This window comes from Narcine bancroftii, chromosome 4 (genome assembly GCF_036971445.1).
Source record: "Narcine bancroftii isolate sNarBan1 chromosome 4, sNarBan1.hap1, whole genome shotgun sequence".
In the NCBI taxonomy this organism is placed as follows: domain Eukaryota; kingdom Metazoa; phylum Chordata; class Chondrichthyes; order Torpediniformes; family Narcinidae; genus Narcine; species Narcine bancroftii.
In genome coordinates, this window is record NC_091472.1 from 292,534,934 (window position 1) to 292,551,963 (window position 17,030).

At 41.9% G+C, this 17,030-nt stretch overlaps 1 protein-coding gene across 7 annotated transcripts in view; it reads left to right on the forward strand.

The window, feature by feature from the left end:
* pla2r1 (phospholipase A2 receptor 1) overlaps positions 1 to 17,030 on the forward strand; it is a 113,450-nt gene that overhangs the window by 43,317 nt on the left and 53,103 nt on the right. For all 7 annotated transcript variants that reach the window (XR_011356750.1, XR_011356751.1, XM_069935395.1 and 4 more), the window contains exons 8-10: positions 6,155 to 6,312; positions 7,360 to 7,461; positions 10,181 to 10,287. Coding sequence is in view for 5 of the 7 variants with exons in the window: in XM_069935395.1 (XP_069791496.1) it covers positions 6,155 to 6,312; positions 7,360 to 7,461; positions 10,181 to 10,287 (367 nt within the window). In the remaining 2 variants the exon portion in view is untranslated. The remainder of the gene's footprint in view (positions 1 to 6,154; positions 6,313 to 7,359; positions 7,462 to 10,180; positions 10,288 to 17,030) is intronic.

The following is a 17,030-nucleotide window of genomic DNA, read 5'->3' on the forward strand; positions in this document are numbered from 1 at the left end:
TGTTATTTCTTAAATTATATGTTATTTTTTCTAATGGAATACATTTATTTATTTCTATGTACCATTGTTGTATTCTCAAGTTGTCTTCTAATTTCCAGGTTGACATAATACATTTTTTTGCTACATCTAGGGCTATCATAATAACTCTTTTCTGTGCTCCATCCAAATCGAGTCCAAATTCTTTATTTCTTATATTACTTAGAAGGAAGATCTCTGGGTTTTTTGGTATATTGCTTTTTGTGATTTTATTTAATATCTGGTTTAGATCTTCCCAAAATTTTTCCACTTTCTCACATGTCCAAATTGCATGTATTGTTGTTCCCATTTCCTTTTTACAGCGAAAACATCTGTCTGATACTGTTGGGTCCCATTTATTTAACTTTTGGGTGTGATGTATAGCCTGTGTAACCAATTATATTGTATCATGCGTAACCTCGTGTTTATTGTATTTCTCATGGTTCCGGAGCATAGCTTTTCCCATGTTTCATTCTTTATCTTGTTTAGATCTTGTTCCCATTTTTGTTTAGGTTTACAGTTTGTTTCCTCGTTCTCCTTTTCTTGCAGTTTGATGTACATGTTTGCTATAAATTTTTTAATTATCATTGTGTCTGTAATCACATATTCAAAATTGCTTCCTCCTGGTAACCTTCAAGTAGGTTTTCAGTTGGTGGTATGCAAACCTTGTATCGTGAGTTATATTATATTTGTCCTTCATTTGTTCAAAAGATAATAATTTATTCCTGAAAAACAATTTTCTATTCTTTTGATCCCTTTTCTCTCCCATTCTCTGAAGGAAAGGTTATTTATTGTGAAAGGGATTAGTTGATTTTGTGTCAATATTAATTATGGTAGTTGATAATTTATTTTATTCCTTTCTACGTGAATCTTCTTCCATATGTTGAGCAGATGGTGTAATACTGGTGAATTCCTACGTTGCACCAATTTTTCATCCCACTTATAGAGTATATGCTCAGGTATCTTCTCCCCCATTTTATCTAGCTCTAATCTGGTCCAATCTGGTTTTTCCCTTGTTTGATTAAAATCTGATAGGTATCTTAATTGTGCTGCTCTATAATAATTCTTAAAGTTTGGTAGTTGTAAGCCTCCTTGTTTGTACCATTCTGTTAATTTATCTAGTGCTATCCTCAGTTTTCCCCCTTTCCATAAGAATTTCCTTATTATTTTCTTTAGCTCCTTGAAGAATTTCTCTGTTAGGTGAATTGGTAATGATTGAAATAGGTATTGTATCCTTGGGAAGATGTTCATTTTAATACAGTTTATCCTTCCTGTCAGTGTTAATGGTAAGTCTTTCCAGTGCTCTAAGTCATCTTGTAATTTTTTCATTAATGGCTGATAATTTAGTTTATATAGATGGCCGAGATTATTATTCAGTTGTATACCTAGGTATCGAATTGCTTGTGTTTGCCATCTAAATGGTGATTCTTCCTTAAACTTTGTGAAATCCGCATTATTTATTGGCATTGCCTCACTTTTATTTGTGTTGATCTTTGTTAGGTCTGCTTTGTTCATGAATGAGTGAGTCAGACACCAGACTGAGTCGAAATCAAGGTTCTTTGTTCTTTATTGCCGGATTGTAACACTTGCAACTAACAGTGTTAGTTGGAGAAGGCGCATTCTGCCGTTATCAGCAAGTGGTGTTTTTTTTATACCTCAGGATACGTGCTTAGTAAATGATCATACCATTACATTGTCCAATGAATAAACTGTTGCTATCCTTCTCTGTTAGTCTGCTGCACATCATTCTTGTTATTGCCAAGCTTATCTTGAGTGTACAAGGTCACATCTGCATTCTGTTACTCCTTAGTACTGGGTGACTCCTTCTCCGGTCCCATCTCATGATGTTTTTACCGTACAATCCCTCCTTTGTCCTCTTTAGAGGACAATCTTGCCCTGACTACGCTACCACCACGTTACATTAGTTCACCTACTATTGCCAAGCTCTAAACAGGTTCTGTTCACGGGGTTGTTCGGCTGGTGGGCGAGGGCTCCCCCCAACCCTCCTTTGCGTATACCCCCCAACCCTCCTTTGCGTATACCCCCCAACCCTCCTTTGCGTATACCCCCCAACCCTCCTTTGCGTATACCCCCCAACCCTCCTTTGCGTATACCCCCCAACCCTCCTTTGCGTATACCCCCCAACCCTCCTTTGCGTATACCCCCCATCCGTTTCCCCGATCCCATTGCCCGTTTACAAGTTTCATTCCCATTTGTCCCCAAGCAAATAACTAGCTAACCCCCCCAAATATTAGTAAGTACCCAAGTTAACATATGGTCTACAATCTATTTCATAATATTTGTTCTACAATCTATTTTATAATGTTTGTATTACAATCAATGTTATAATATTTGTGTTACAATCTATTTCATAAACCCTCCTCCCCGTCACATTCTCCATCAGACTCCAGATCGATCTCAGCAACTTTTGACGCCTCCTGTGATGTGAGATAGTCCCGCTCCGCAGCCTGCATAGCTTGATATTTCGGAGGCAGCTCATCGTGGTTGGCAAAGGCTCTCTCAATGGTCCTCATGACCAGCGTTCGAATGCATGGAATACAACAACAGCCACAAGTGATAAAAATGGATACAGAAATGAACAATCCTAGGAAAAGTTGTCCCAACATTGTGCCCCATTTCCCAAACACTCCATGTAACCAGGACAAAACAGGGTTAGAGACTCCAGATTGGGCTTTTAATTCCTTCGCCAATGCCTTAAGTTTTGTCAGCCCCTTTGTGAGTGACCCATCTGGCCCTGTGTTATTAGAGATAGGTGCAGCATAGATCGAACTGGAAGGTGCTAACCTTGTCTTTATCTATCTTCAGAATAACTTTGGCCCCGCATGGATCCAAACTACTCTGTTGGCTTGTTTGGCAACCCATCAACAGGAATGCCCATAGGGCCATCGGCATTGTCCACATTTGTGGACTCAGATCAGAAAGATATTTGTCTGAGTCCCCGTGATCAATATTTTCTCCTTTTATGGGTCGGTCTCTTTCTACTTTCTCATTCACTACCCGGTCCCATGCTTCAATATTCAGTCTGATAAATTTCCCTCCCTCCGAGATGGAATATCCCAGGATTTCTGTCTGCCAGTATTCACACCCCATCGCTTCCTTCACCATCGGACCCAACTGTCGGGCGTGGTGATCTTTGGCAATTCCCAAGGTTACATGTGGCACACTTTCTACTCCTAAGCAGAACCACTCCATTTGTTCTTCTGTCATGACAACCATAGCAGCTATTCCCTCCTTACCCACAAAGATAAATGGACAATGTATCATTTCTGTCTTCCCTTCTTTTAGAGAGTCCCACCTCTCCTCATACTCCTGGTCCGGGTGGATGGTATAGTTTAATGTTACATGCATAGGATCCAGTGGATATTGGTAATCCCCATACTGAGGAATACTGGCCCTCCACTCAAAAAACTGTTTAATCAACCCCGGGCCTGGTTCATCATACAGTAGTCGACTCCAGATAATAATAACCTCCACAGAGTCTTCTGAAGCATTGGTTGGAGTCATTACTATAAACTGTCCTTCCCTTTCTGGTGTGTTTCCCCCGGGTATGTTAACCGAAGGCCCTTCTCAGAACATTGTATAGTTATTCCCAGTTTAGTAAGAATGTCCCTTGCCAATAAATTAATGGGGCAACTTGGCACAACCAGGACAGGTGCTCTAACCCTTTGTCGTCCAAATGTCATGTCGATGTTATCTGTATAGGGCTGTGTTTCCCTTATCCCGAAGAATCCTATTGTAGATAATGTTTTGCCCGAATATGTGCTCCCTGGGGGCTGTTTAATCACGGTCGTAACTGCTGCCCCTGTGTCAATCATAAATTCAATTTTTTCTCCATTTACTGTCCCCCAAATTTTCGGTGGCTCCCAGGGAGGCGTGATTTTTGATTCTCCAGGAGGGAGAGAGGATAAAACAGGATCCCATTTGATGCGGAGCTGGAATTGTGGGCACAAAATTAAAACCAAATTGTATTTCTCTGCCCTGCCCAACCTGGGGATTTCAGGGCAGCACCGGCACAGATTGGGATTGGGAGGGGGAGTGGGTGAGAGAGGAGGGGGGGAGAAGAGAGAGGAGGGGGGGAGAAGAGAGAGGAGGGGGGGAGAAGAGAGAGGAGGGGGGAGAAGAGAGAGAGGGGGAGAGAAGTGCCAAGCTTATCTTGAGTGTACAAGGTCACATCTGCATTCTGTTACTCCTTAGTACTGGGTGACTCCTTCTCCGGTCCCATCTCATGATGTTTTTACCTTACATCTTGTACCCCGATACTTCTCCATATTCCTTCAATTTCTTATGTAATTCTTTTATTGATATTTCTGGTTCTGTTAAGTATATTATAACATCATCTGCAAATAGACTGATTTTATATTCCTTCTCTTTTATTTTTAACCCTCGTATTTTATTTTCTGTTCTTATCAGTTCTGCTAGCACAAACAGTGAGGGAGATAGTGGACATCCCTGCCTTGTTGATCTGCTTAATTTAAATTGTTTTGATATATATCCATTTACTGTCACTTTCGCCAATGGTCCCTTATATAATGCTTTAATCCAATTAATATATTTCTCTGGTACTTTGAATAAATAATTCCATTCTACTCTGTCAAAGGCTTTCTCTGCATCTAAAGCAACCGCTACTGTTGGAGTTTTGTTTCCTTGTACTGCATGGATTAAGTTAATGAATTTACAGATATTGTCCATTGTTCGTCTTTTTTTAATAAATCCAGTTTGGTCTAGTTTTACTATTTTTGGTACACAGTCAGCCAATTTGTTTGCTAATAGTTTAGCTATTATCTTATAATCTGTGTTAAGTAGAGATATTGGTCTATACGATGTTGGTGTTAGTGGATCTTTCCCTGTTTTTGGTATTACTGTAATTATTGCTGTTTTGCATGAATCTGGTATGTTTTGTGTTTTTTCAATCTGGTTCATTACTTCCAGGAGAGGAGGAATTAAAAAGTCTTTGAATGTTTTATAGAATTCTATTGGGAGTCCATCCTCTCCCGGTGTTTTATTGTTCGGTTGTGTTTTTAATATCTCCTGTATTTCTTCTATTTCAAATGGTTTTATGCTGTTTTGCTTCAAGCAATATAACCCTCTCTTAGAGCTAATGGTTCTTGAGTATAACCTTGCTGTACTTTACTAATCCCTAAATGTTGATCGTATCATTGCTTGCCTCAAACATTTTCCTCTTCTTCCATTCCCTAATCCTTCACAATATTCCAGCTTCTGTCATGGAAGTCCAATTTCTGCTCAATATGATTGATTATTTATGATGATCCAATTTTTATATTTGATCAGGCAACATACCTCAAGACCCAAATGCTGGTTCTTCCTTTTCTAACCTTGCCCCACAATTATATTTAAAATCTTTTCTTGGGGTTGGAGGTTGGAGATGTCTTAACCTCAGCATTAGAAATCTTAGTTAGTCAATTGTTTCAGTTAGATGGGTGAGCTGCCAACATGATTCTACTGAATATCTTTTTCATTCAAGAGAATAGTCTGGGGACCCTGGACCTATTAACTGAGTCCTGTCAATGATTTCACATACATTTTTTTTATGATCAGTCAACTAATGTAGCACATAACCAATATGATAGTAGGCATGGAGTATTTCAATCAAACAAAGCTCTATCTTACTGTGGTCTCTTTAGGAATACTGCATATAAAAATCTCTGTAACGTTGGTTTCTAAAAATAAAGGATGCAAAAAAAAAGGCTATGTAATTTAAACTCAAATTAAAGCTTTGGTTGGGCTCCTTTGAAGAGCATGCTGGAAATACTGAACAGGCCAGACCACTTCCATGGGAGAGAACACCAAACATGAAGCACACTCATTTCTTCACCTCAATGTGAATCAGTTTTGAAGTTTGCTTTTGTAACTAGGCAACAGTTTATGTTAACTAAGATTCTGATGGGAGAGAGTTTTTAGTAAATGAAATACAGTAGTTAGCAAGCTGTTAAGATAGTTCTGCAAATAATGTTCTGCTGCAGAGGTTTCCTGGACAACTGAACATTGTTATCATTTGACCTGTTTTCATGCAGATGAAGAATGAAGGAAAAATGCTAGTTATATCACAATAACCTGATTCTTGTGTTTATTCTGAACTAATTAATATTTCTCTCTGCAGAAACTGTGTCAGGGGTTTGGACTGGACTCACCAACAGTAGAACACCAGCTGTATTTACATGGTCAGAAGGGTCTCCTGTAACATTCACTTGCTGGCATCGGAATGAACCAAACATTCCAGATTACCTGACAGAACAATGTGTGTCGTTGCAGAATATTGTAAATATATTTACTAATATCTCATTGGTTTCTAAAAACATTGTTCTAAAACATCTCACACTTGTCAGGATTAAACTCTATCTGCCATTTCTCTGCCCAAATTTCCAACTGATCCATATCCTGCTGGATTACCACCCTCACTACCCGCAACTTCAATGTTTGTATCATCTGCAAATCTTACTAATTAGACCACCTACATTTTAATCCAGGTTATCACAAAGGTCCCAGCCCTGATCCTTGATGAACATCATTTTGAGAAAATTAATAAGACTAGAGTTATGCAAATAGATTACAAATACTTAGAATGGATTAAGGTCTGAATTTTTCTTTTTCATTCAATCCTTGTTGGATTTGGAGGTACATTTTAATGTCCAGGATAGCATGTTCTTGTGTTTAACTTTAAGATGCACATTTAAAAACATTTTGTTATTCTTTGCCAACTATAAGAGTTAAAAATTAATTAAAAAAAATAAAAAAATAATAATAAAAAAAGTTAAAAATAATTTTACTGTAAGAATTCTAAATCTTATCTGACTACTTGTGCCCTTGAAATGGGAACAGTTTATACATTTTACAAGGCTGTTGATTTTTGGAACCAGTAACTTTGCATTTTATAGTGTATTACTTCATTCCAAAAATTATTTGTGTCACTTTTCATATTCTTTACAGATTGAAACAAAGCTGGATTTTTATCCTCTGTCATAAGAGGATAAAAATCTAGACTTTCTCTTTATTAATATGACATAGTTGACGATATGACTGGATAATTTAATCTGCACTCAGCATTGTTTTATGACTGGAACATCCATTGTCACAAAACAATGCTGAATATGGATGTTTTAAATGATTTAAACTTTACATGAATGAGTGAATTCAACCACTTTATTTTAAATGGGCACACACAAATATTTTTCTTTCATGAATCGCAGCAAGCATAGTGAATGGAGTGGAACAGAATGTTTGCAATTAGATTGTTAGAGATCAAGTCTTCTGCTCTGGTTGCACAATACTTTTTGTTACATGAATTGTATTCCTTAATTCTAATAGAATAGCCAGTGGAAAGTTGAAGACTGTGAGGAAAAAATGTGGAGCATCTGTAAGAAAGCAGGAAAAGTAGAACAAGAAGGAAATGATGAAGGCTGTCTTGAGGTGAGAGATCTATTTCTTGGGATGCAGTATAGTGTTTAATAATTCACCTCCATCTTGTTTGGTTTTCTGGAGGATTGTTTATTTAAAAAAAAGCGTGTGAGAAACATATCTATAATATATTCCAAACTGTCTTGCAGCCATTAGAGTACTTTTGAAATGTGGTGACTGTCGTTCTTAGTTTACATAGCAAAAATGTGATGACAGTCATTGTAATGTTGATCAAGGGGTAAATATTCCAGGACTCTTCCCACCTCCTTGAAAACATTTTAAGTCTTCTGTTTGTATTCTAATTGTGCAGCACCCCTTGGTTTCAGGTTCTGGGATCAGCACAGATTTTTTTTCCTATTCCAGATTTCAACCCAGACCAACTGAACCAAAGCTAATGCAACATAAACCAGTTGACAAGAGATAAGCAGTCTCGTTTTCATTCAATATTTTCTTAGGTTGATCAATTAGAAGGGATAAGCATCATTTTCAATGCAAGATTTATGCACCACCCTAAAACAATATACAATGAGATGGAAAAATGAATGTTTTGTCTTTTTTCAGATGTTATACAGCTCTAAATGTTACAAAATTAGTCTTAGCATCCCCAATAGCCAATATTCACAGACTCTGTAACTTGCTATAAAATATATTTTCCCCCCCCCATTTTAGGCATTGAGACATGATGGTGCAAAGTGTGTAATCTGATGGTTGAAACTTCTTCACTAATAATTGCTGCAAGCGTTGAATCCACCCAGCACCATAACCATATGGGGGCTCTTCGGTTAAGTGGGGGCAGAGGGGTTGATTTGCCCAAAATTTTACATGAGGCCAGCACTGCGCCCAGGGGCCGAGGGGGGTGGGTAGGGAAGCAGGGTCCAGGGAGGGAGCGGGAAACGGGAGAGAAATGGGGAAAGGAGAAATATTGACTGGGGAGGGAGGAGTGGAGAACAGGGACTGAGTGGGGAGAGGGAAGAGCAGAGACCACAGGGAAGGGGGAAAAGCAAGGAAGTGGAGAGAAAGGGAGGAATGCACTGTGCTCCAGCGACCCAGCACCGTGATGGCATTTGCACCTCCCTCCCTTGAGGAACCACTATCCTGTTGCCCTCCCTGAGTTCCTCACTCACTGGACAGCACCTCCCTAAAAAAAATGAAGCCCTTACCTGATTGCCGTGTGTTGTTCAGGGCACTCCATGAACGTGCAGCCTCACTTGAGCTGAACTTGTCTATTCCTGACTGTGCAATAGTCTGGAGTAAGTCAAGGACAACGGTGGATTTCAGTGATTTTCCCCTCCCAAAGAATGTCAGATGCTTTCTCTGTCTGATTTTTTTTTTCTTCTTCTTGCTTTCCTATGCCAAGTTCAGAATTAGTTAGCACCCTCTGAGGTCGTCAAATTAATTTTTATTTCTACCCAGAGGGAAAAAAGAAAGTTCTTTATCCACGTCCCTGAACACTCTTCCAAAAGTAGTGGTGCCTTCTGCCCTCACATATACTTACCAAATGTCACTCTCCAATCTCTACCCAACAATGACTGCCACTTTCCTGATTACCTGCACAGCTGCTAGAGAAATGATTTGTTGGTATTAGGCTATGTTGTGCCACGCAGTCATTCTGAAGAGAACCTCTCCCTCCCTACTTTGCTTTTCATAGAGCCGAACAGCACGGAACGGGCCCTTTGGCCCAACTCATCCGTGTTTTTAACATGTATTTGTCTTCCATATCTGTATATTGCAATACAGAGCCACAGCCTGCTGGAGGTCAGATACTAATCCATTTGACCTCCACATCACAGCAGTGTCTTTGGAAATAATAAGCCAAAAGGCCAGTTGCATACAGATACATGACTTATTAACAACCAGCAAACTCCTTCATATCAGTTTCTTGATCTCCATTATTGCTTATTTATTATTATTATTATTTATTTATCAGTCTTTTCATGTTTAGAATTACAGTAGTCTATATTTTTGACTTCCTTGTTCTTATTGTAATCCATTTTATTACTTTCAGTTGCCAGCTCAGTTTGCATATCTGTTACCACAATGCAATTACAACTCCAGTGATCTAGGTTCAAATACACCACTGTCCCTCCCTGTGTCCATGTAGGTTTACTCGAAGTTCTCCTGTTCCCTCCCACGTTCCAAAGAAGTTTGTGATTAGTGGGTTAATTGGTCACATGGATGTATTTAGGACAGCATAGACTTGTGGACTAAAAGGGCCTGTTACTGTTTTGATATAATTAGCAAGGTCAGCGTTTACATTACTTTCTGATCACCCGCAAGTACACAGTGGTGAGTTGCCTCATGAACTATTGACCTTCAAATGCTTTAGTGTAGCATTTTGACATACTTGATAGCTTGCTATGCCTTATCAGAATGTACTTAAGTGTGTATCACATTATTGTGGGTCTGGACTTGCATGTTCTTAATTGAATATATATGCTCAGATACTGTAGTATTATTTGAAATATCAGTCTAGTCCTTTGTACCACTACCAGAAAGCAACAGAGAAAGTTTTTGACATCAATGAGCTGTCAAGATGGGGGCCACAAGTTCTGCCATCTGAGGGCTATTGCCATGGAATGGAGGGATTTAGCTTAGCCCAGCCTTGGGTGTGGCAACAGCTATTTGCCACTGCTAGATTTGCAGGAGGGCCAAGTGTAGACAGCAGGCAGAGTTTATCAAACACAAGATGGCTCTTTATATTGTCCATCTAAGGAAGGCTTTCATTTCTCAGGAATGGAAAAGATATGAAGACTCCTGCTATAAGATTGACAATTACCTACAAACCTTTGATGAAGCTTCAAAAAGATATCGTTGTTCACTTGTTACCATTGAGAACAGGTAAAATTCTGATTCTGAGACAAACTACTTAGGATGGATGTATGTTGTATTTTGTTAAATCAATAAGTTCTTGTGATTGTGATCAGAATGTACTTGTATACCCCTTCCCAAGTTCCTCTGGTCCTTGATTGGAAGGGCAATGCAATTTGAACCTTTATATTCATTGTCCATCTCCAAACCTTCACCAGGAAGTGCATATTCCAAAACCCAGAACCCATTCACGTATAGGAGTAAAACATGAAAATCTGCAGACACCTTGATTTAAGTAAAAACACCACATGTGATGACCTATAAGACCCCCCTTTTTTTCCCAAAAAATTTCCGCCAAAACCCCCCCCCCCCATGTCTAATGCGCGAAGGTGACATTTTGATGCTGCCATTTTGGGCACAGAAATACAAACGTATTTCATCCGCAATATGACAACAGGAGGAAAGCGTTCAAGCTACACTATTGCATACAAGCTAAAAGTTCTAACGTATACTGAGGAGCACGGTAATAGAGCGGCAACTTGGATCGCCACCTATAACAAAAATGGCACGTGCATGGAAAAAGCAAGAAAAACAGCTAGAGGCTGTTAAAAAGGGAAAACGTAACTTTCGTTATCCAGCCCCACATTGGCCACAACTTGAGGAGAAGTTTTTAAAAAAAAAAACTGGGTGATAAATGGAAGTGAATCGGGGAAATGCGTTTCTACCAAGATGATAATTCATGAGGCCAGGAGATCAGAAGAACAAAAGTATAAGGATTTTACTGGAACAGAAAGTTGGTGTGGTGAAACCATTATTGTATATGTACATGACATGACCTTTTCTGTTTGACCCTGCTGTCACTGGCCAGCTCATGACTCCTCCCCTTTCTCCCCCATAAAGGCTGTCATGCCACAAGCCTCCCCCAGTTCAAGTTCGGGTCAGTGTGAATGAGCAACACAAGGGATGCTGTCCATTTCTTGCTGATTAAAAAGCCTTCGGTTCTAACAATTTCAGTCTTTGTGCAATTGATTGTGCATCAATTTTATTTGCAAGATTTTGTTTTCCTTGGAACATAGACAAATACTTGAAGTTGGACCGCCTAGAAATCGACCCGAGAGCAAAGTTCCTCACTGCCTCTGAAGCTGTGATTCAGGACGACGAAAACAAGCTCCCCCTGCTATTTTCATACATTGGGCACCAAGTCTACCAGATGGTTCGGGACTGCCAAACATACAGAGGTGCCATGGACCACTGTAAAGGTGAATGAAGTCTATGCACACCATGAACGCCACTCGCACAGGCAGTGACCCGGGGAAACCTTCAATTACTTTATTAGGGCCCTGCAGGAGCTTGCAAGGGACTGCAACTGCCAGGCTGTGAGTGCAGAACAGCACACACAGCTGCTGATCAGAGGCGTCCACTCCAACTAGGTGAGGCAAAGGCTACTCAAACAGAAATAATAGCCTACCTCAAACCATCGGACTGGTGAACACTCTGGAAGTAGCCATCTACAACGCTGAATAAATCTCCATTGAGTATGTGACTGCTTCATGGGGAACACGGGCGCCGCCATCTTGGGAGATGGGATCGCAAGCCTCCTCCCATCCTTATCTCTGTTGCCGTTAGCGACCACCCAACATGCTATTTCTGTGGGAAAGGTAAGCATCTGAGGAAACGCTGCCCTGCCAGGGACACCATCTGCCCCAACTGCTGGAAGAAGGGACACTTTGCAAAGGTCTGTAAATCTAAGCCAACCCTGAAGTCCAGCAGTGCCACTGGCAAGCAGCTGCCGCCATCTTTGATGCCGTCACTTCGGGGACCCGAACGCCCACGCAAGTGCACCAGTGGCGATCACCTACCACGATGATGTCACTTCTGCCTTCTCCCTCTTCTCTTCCAACGAATGATGACAGGGCCGTGTGCGCACCATGGGGGCCGCCATCTCGATTGCCATCTTATCTGTCCACCAGCAGCCAACCGAACTCTTCAGTAGGCATCGGTTACTCTGACTCAATGTAGACCACATCAACTCTCCAGGGCCATGATGGTCATCCAGGTAAATGGCCACCCCACCGTTTGCCTATTTGACAGTGGAAGGACTAAGAACTTCATTCCACCCAAACACTATACAACTCTACTCCCTTGGGGTAAATCCCACAAAACACAGTGCCTCTCAATCATCCCAATCCCACTTTGCAAAAGTTCATGGCTGTTGTATGGTAACATTGACTGTCCATGGCATGATCTACTGTAACTTTAGGTTCATAGTACTGCCACAGCTCTGTCCACCCATACTACTGGGATTAGACTTCCAGTGCATCACCATGAAGTACAACGGGCCCCACCCTCCTCTCACGGTCTGTAACAAGCAGTTTTTAAACCATCTGCACCCCCCCCCCACGCCATGTGGACGATCAGCAGCCCCAAACTCTTGTGCCCAACAGCAACCCCAAACCCAATCACCTCACCTGACATCTGGCATCTCCACACTCCAAATCCCCCCACCCCCCAGCCCCTGTTTGCCAATCTCACCCCTAACTGTAACCCTGTCTCCCCTAAAAGCAGCGATTATAGTGCCAGGGATAGGGAATTTATTAAGTCAGAGGTGAGACACCTCCTCGTTGAGGGGGTGATAGAGCAGAGTACGAGCCCCTGGAAAGCCCAAGAAGTGGTGGTGAAGAGTGGGGAGAAACACCGGATGGTCATAGATTACTCCCAGGCCATCAACAGGTTCACCCTGCTAGATGTATACCTCCTTCCCCGCATAGCCGGCCGACATGGTGAACCAGATTGCCGATGGCTGACTGTACCATTTCCTGAGAGTCCCTTTTGGAATCACGAATGGGGTGTCTGTCTTTCAAAGGGAGATGAATCAGATGGTGGATGAACACAGGCTGCAGCCATTTTCCCATACCTCAACAACGCCACCATCTGCGGTCATGATCAGCAGGACCATGATAGGAAACTCAAAAAAAATTCCTCTACACTGCGAAATCTCTTAACCTGACATAACACAGGGAAGTGTGTCTTCATCACACAATGCACACAGGCTGCATTGTGGAGAATAAAGTCATTAGCCCCGACCCCAACCGCATGTGCACTCTGTTAGAACTTCCACTCCCCCACTGTAAAGGTGTCTGGGGTTTTTTTCTTATTACGCTCAGTGGGATCCCAGCTATGCGGAGAAGGCCCGACCCCTCATCAGGACCACCGTTTTCCCCCTGTTGATAGAAGCTCGTGAGCATTTGACCATATCAAAGCCAACATTGCAAAGGCCATGATGCACGCAGTGAGTGAGTCCATCCTGTTCTAGGTGAAGAGTGATGCATCGGACTTTGTCCTGGCTGCGACACTTAACCGGGCAGGCAGGCCCATGGTGTTCTTTTCGCGCACTCTCCAGGGCCACGATATCCGGCACTCCTCCATTGAGAAAGAAGCCTAGGCTGTCGTTGAAGCGGTGCGACACTGGAGACATTACCTCGCCGGTAAAATCAAAATTGATAAAATTCTGAGGTGGAGAATTGATCTCTTCACCTACAATTATGACATACTGTATTGGCCCGGGAACCTCAACGAGCCTCCTGATGCCCTGTCTTGAGAGATGGACTGGTTGCAGGCTCTGCACAATGGCCTCTACCATCCAGGGATCACCCTGTTTCTTGTTTCATCAAGGCCCATAACCACTCCTACTCCATCGAGGACATCAGAATGCTGACCAAAAATTGCTGGGTCTGCACAGAGTGCAAATCACGTTTTTACCAGCCCAAAAAGTCACACCTACTCAAGGCCACTCGCCCCTTTGAATGCCTAAGCATGGACTTCTAAGGACTTTGCCCTCCACAAACCACAATGTGTACTTTTTCAACATCATCGATGAGTACTCGCAGTTCCCTTTTGCCATCCCCTGCCCGGACATGACTGTAGCTACTGTCATAAAGGCGCTGAACAATCTGTTCACCATTTTTTGGTGCCCCACAGTGATAGGGGTTCATCTTTCATGAGTGATGAGCTGCATCAATATTTTTTGTCAAAGGGCATTGCTTCTCTCTAGACCACCAGTTATAACCTCAAATGGAATTCAGGTGGAGCGAGAGAACACACAGTCTGGAAGGCAGTTCTACTGGCCTTGTCAAAGGATCTCCCCGTCCCCCACTGGCATGAGGTCCTCCCAAAGATGCTCCATGGTATCCAGTCCCTCCTGTGTATGGCCACCAACAAGACACCTCATGAAAGACTCTACATTCCCCAGGAGATCAGCATCAGGAACCACCTTACCTACCTGGCTGACATTTCCCAGGTCAGTCCTACTGTGCAGGCACGTGAGGACACATAAGCCAGACCCTCTGGTTGAGAGGGTCCAGCTGCTCCACGTGAACCCACAGTATGCCTACATGGCCTTCTCCGACAGACATTAAGACACAGTATCCATCTGGGACTTGGCACACATGGGAGCATCTGGACACCCCCCACCCCCAACCAGCTAACAGGTATGCTTCCCCCATCCCAGCTCTCCAGGGCCTCATTTCCCTACCCTCATCATCCCTGCCAATCTGACAAAATACATACCCATCCTCCCGGCTCAACCAACCACCCCACCCAGGCCAACCGAGATGGATCAACTAGAGCCGATGGAGACTGCCATGGACCCCTGGATGGGGAAGTGCCAATCACAAGGCTGGGCAGACTGAACGAATGAGGTTGGCTGTCTGCACCACATATCCTCCGGGACTTCTTTTTAAAAAGAGGAGGTGAATGTGGTGAAACCATTATTGTATGTAAATGACATGACCTTTTCTGTTTGACCCTGCTGTCACTGGCTGGCTCGTGACTCCTACCCTTTCTCCCCCATAAAGGCTGTCACGCCACTGTCCTTCCCCCGGTTCAAGTCTGGGTCAGTGTGAGCAAGCCACACAAGGGATGCTGTCCATCTCTTGCTAATAAAAGCCTTCAGTTCTAATAACTTCAGTCTTTGTGCAATTGATCCTGTATCAATGTTACCGGCTCATGAAACAACACAGTTTATCAATGCATATATAAATATCGATTGCACAGAAAGTGCCAGTGGATTATGAAGACCAAATATTAGAATTTCATAAGTTTGTAATAAATGCATGAAAAAGAACTTGTTTTGAACTTGGCCAAATAGGGAACATGGATGAAGTTCCAGTAATATTCAATATACCATCCAAGAAAACTGTGAGTGTTAAAGGAGCTAAAACCATCATAGTGAAAACCACTGGTCATGAAAAGACCCAACTATACAGTCATTCTCCCCTGTTGTGCTGATGACACAAAACTGCCGCCATTTGTAATGTTTAAAAGAAAGACGCGCCCCCCCCCCCCCACCCCCCATCCCCAAAAAAAAACCATGCAGTGTGTTTGTTCATGTTCCTCCAAAAGGCTGGATGATTGAATTTTGAATCAATTTATATTTGCAGAAAATTTGGGGAAGGTGTCCAGGTGGACTCTCTTTTTTAAAAAAAAATGATCTTCAGTGAAAGGAGTAAGGAGAATGAACATGTTGAATGGAGAACTGAGGTTGAAGTAACTTGTATGGTTCACGATTTATTTGATCATGTGGAGTCTTTGACAGTTGCATCCTCCCTTATTCTTTAATTTCCACTTTGATTGCTTCTCTCATTTTCATGCCTTGTTGCCTAAGAGCTGATAACTCTAATATTGTACAAGTTATTTTTGATACCCCTCGAAAACAACCCAGGCATCAGAAGCATTGCTTTTCAAGGAACCAACAACTAATCTCCTCCACTTTAATATGCCCCAAGAGTTCCAAATTGGTGTCAACTGAATTTACCATCCAGTAGCTCAAATGTTGCTTCTTGTCAGATAAGCTGATTCAGATTTCAGATTTATTGTTAGAGTACATACATGACATCACATATAACCCTGAGATTCTTTTTCCTGCAGGCGAGGTAGAATTACCACTTATTGGTAGTGCAAAAAAAACTTTACACAACGTACACATGTAAACAAATAAAGAACTCTAAACAGATAATGGAATGTAAATAAACTGTACAATACAGAGAAAATTAAAAAAAACACAGAACAAAAGCAAGAGTGCTTAAACGAGTCCCTGATTGAGTTTGTTGTTGAGGAGTCTGATGGTGGAGGGGTAGCAGCTGTTCGTGAACCTAATGGTGCGAGTCTTGTGGCGCCTACAGTATACCTCTTTCCTGATGGGAGCAGCAAGAACACCGTGTGTGCTGGGTGGTGTGGATCCTTGATGATTGATGCTCTCTCCTGCCCTTGATGTCCTGGGTTGCATCCACTTTTGTGTCCCGAGACAAGGCCTTGATTCAGCAGGTCTGTACACTTTCCACCATACATCTGTAGAAATTTCTGATATAATACAAAACCTCTGCAAACTCCTGAGAAAGTAGCTGATATGTGTTGGGTCCAGGACCTATCCTCCAAGATTGTGACTCCCAAGAATTTAAATTTGCTCGCCCTCTCTACCTCTGATCCCCCAATGATCACTGGATTGTAGACCTCTGGTTTTCCCTTCTTGAAGCCAACAATCAGCTTCTTTGTTTTGGTAAACAGGCATAATGTTTAAAATGTAGCCTGCCCAGTGGTTAAAAAAACATTCATGACCTTGTAACAACTTGTAGAATCTGTATGTTTCAAAATCCTCTTGATTATTTTTTCATTGATGCTGTGCATTAGTTGAAAGTACTTGGCATCGTTTCTGTAAGGAGCTGAAGGCTCTTTAATGTCCTTAAATGTAAGTTATATTCTTAAAGATTTTGGTCAAA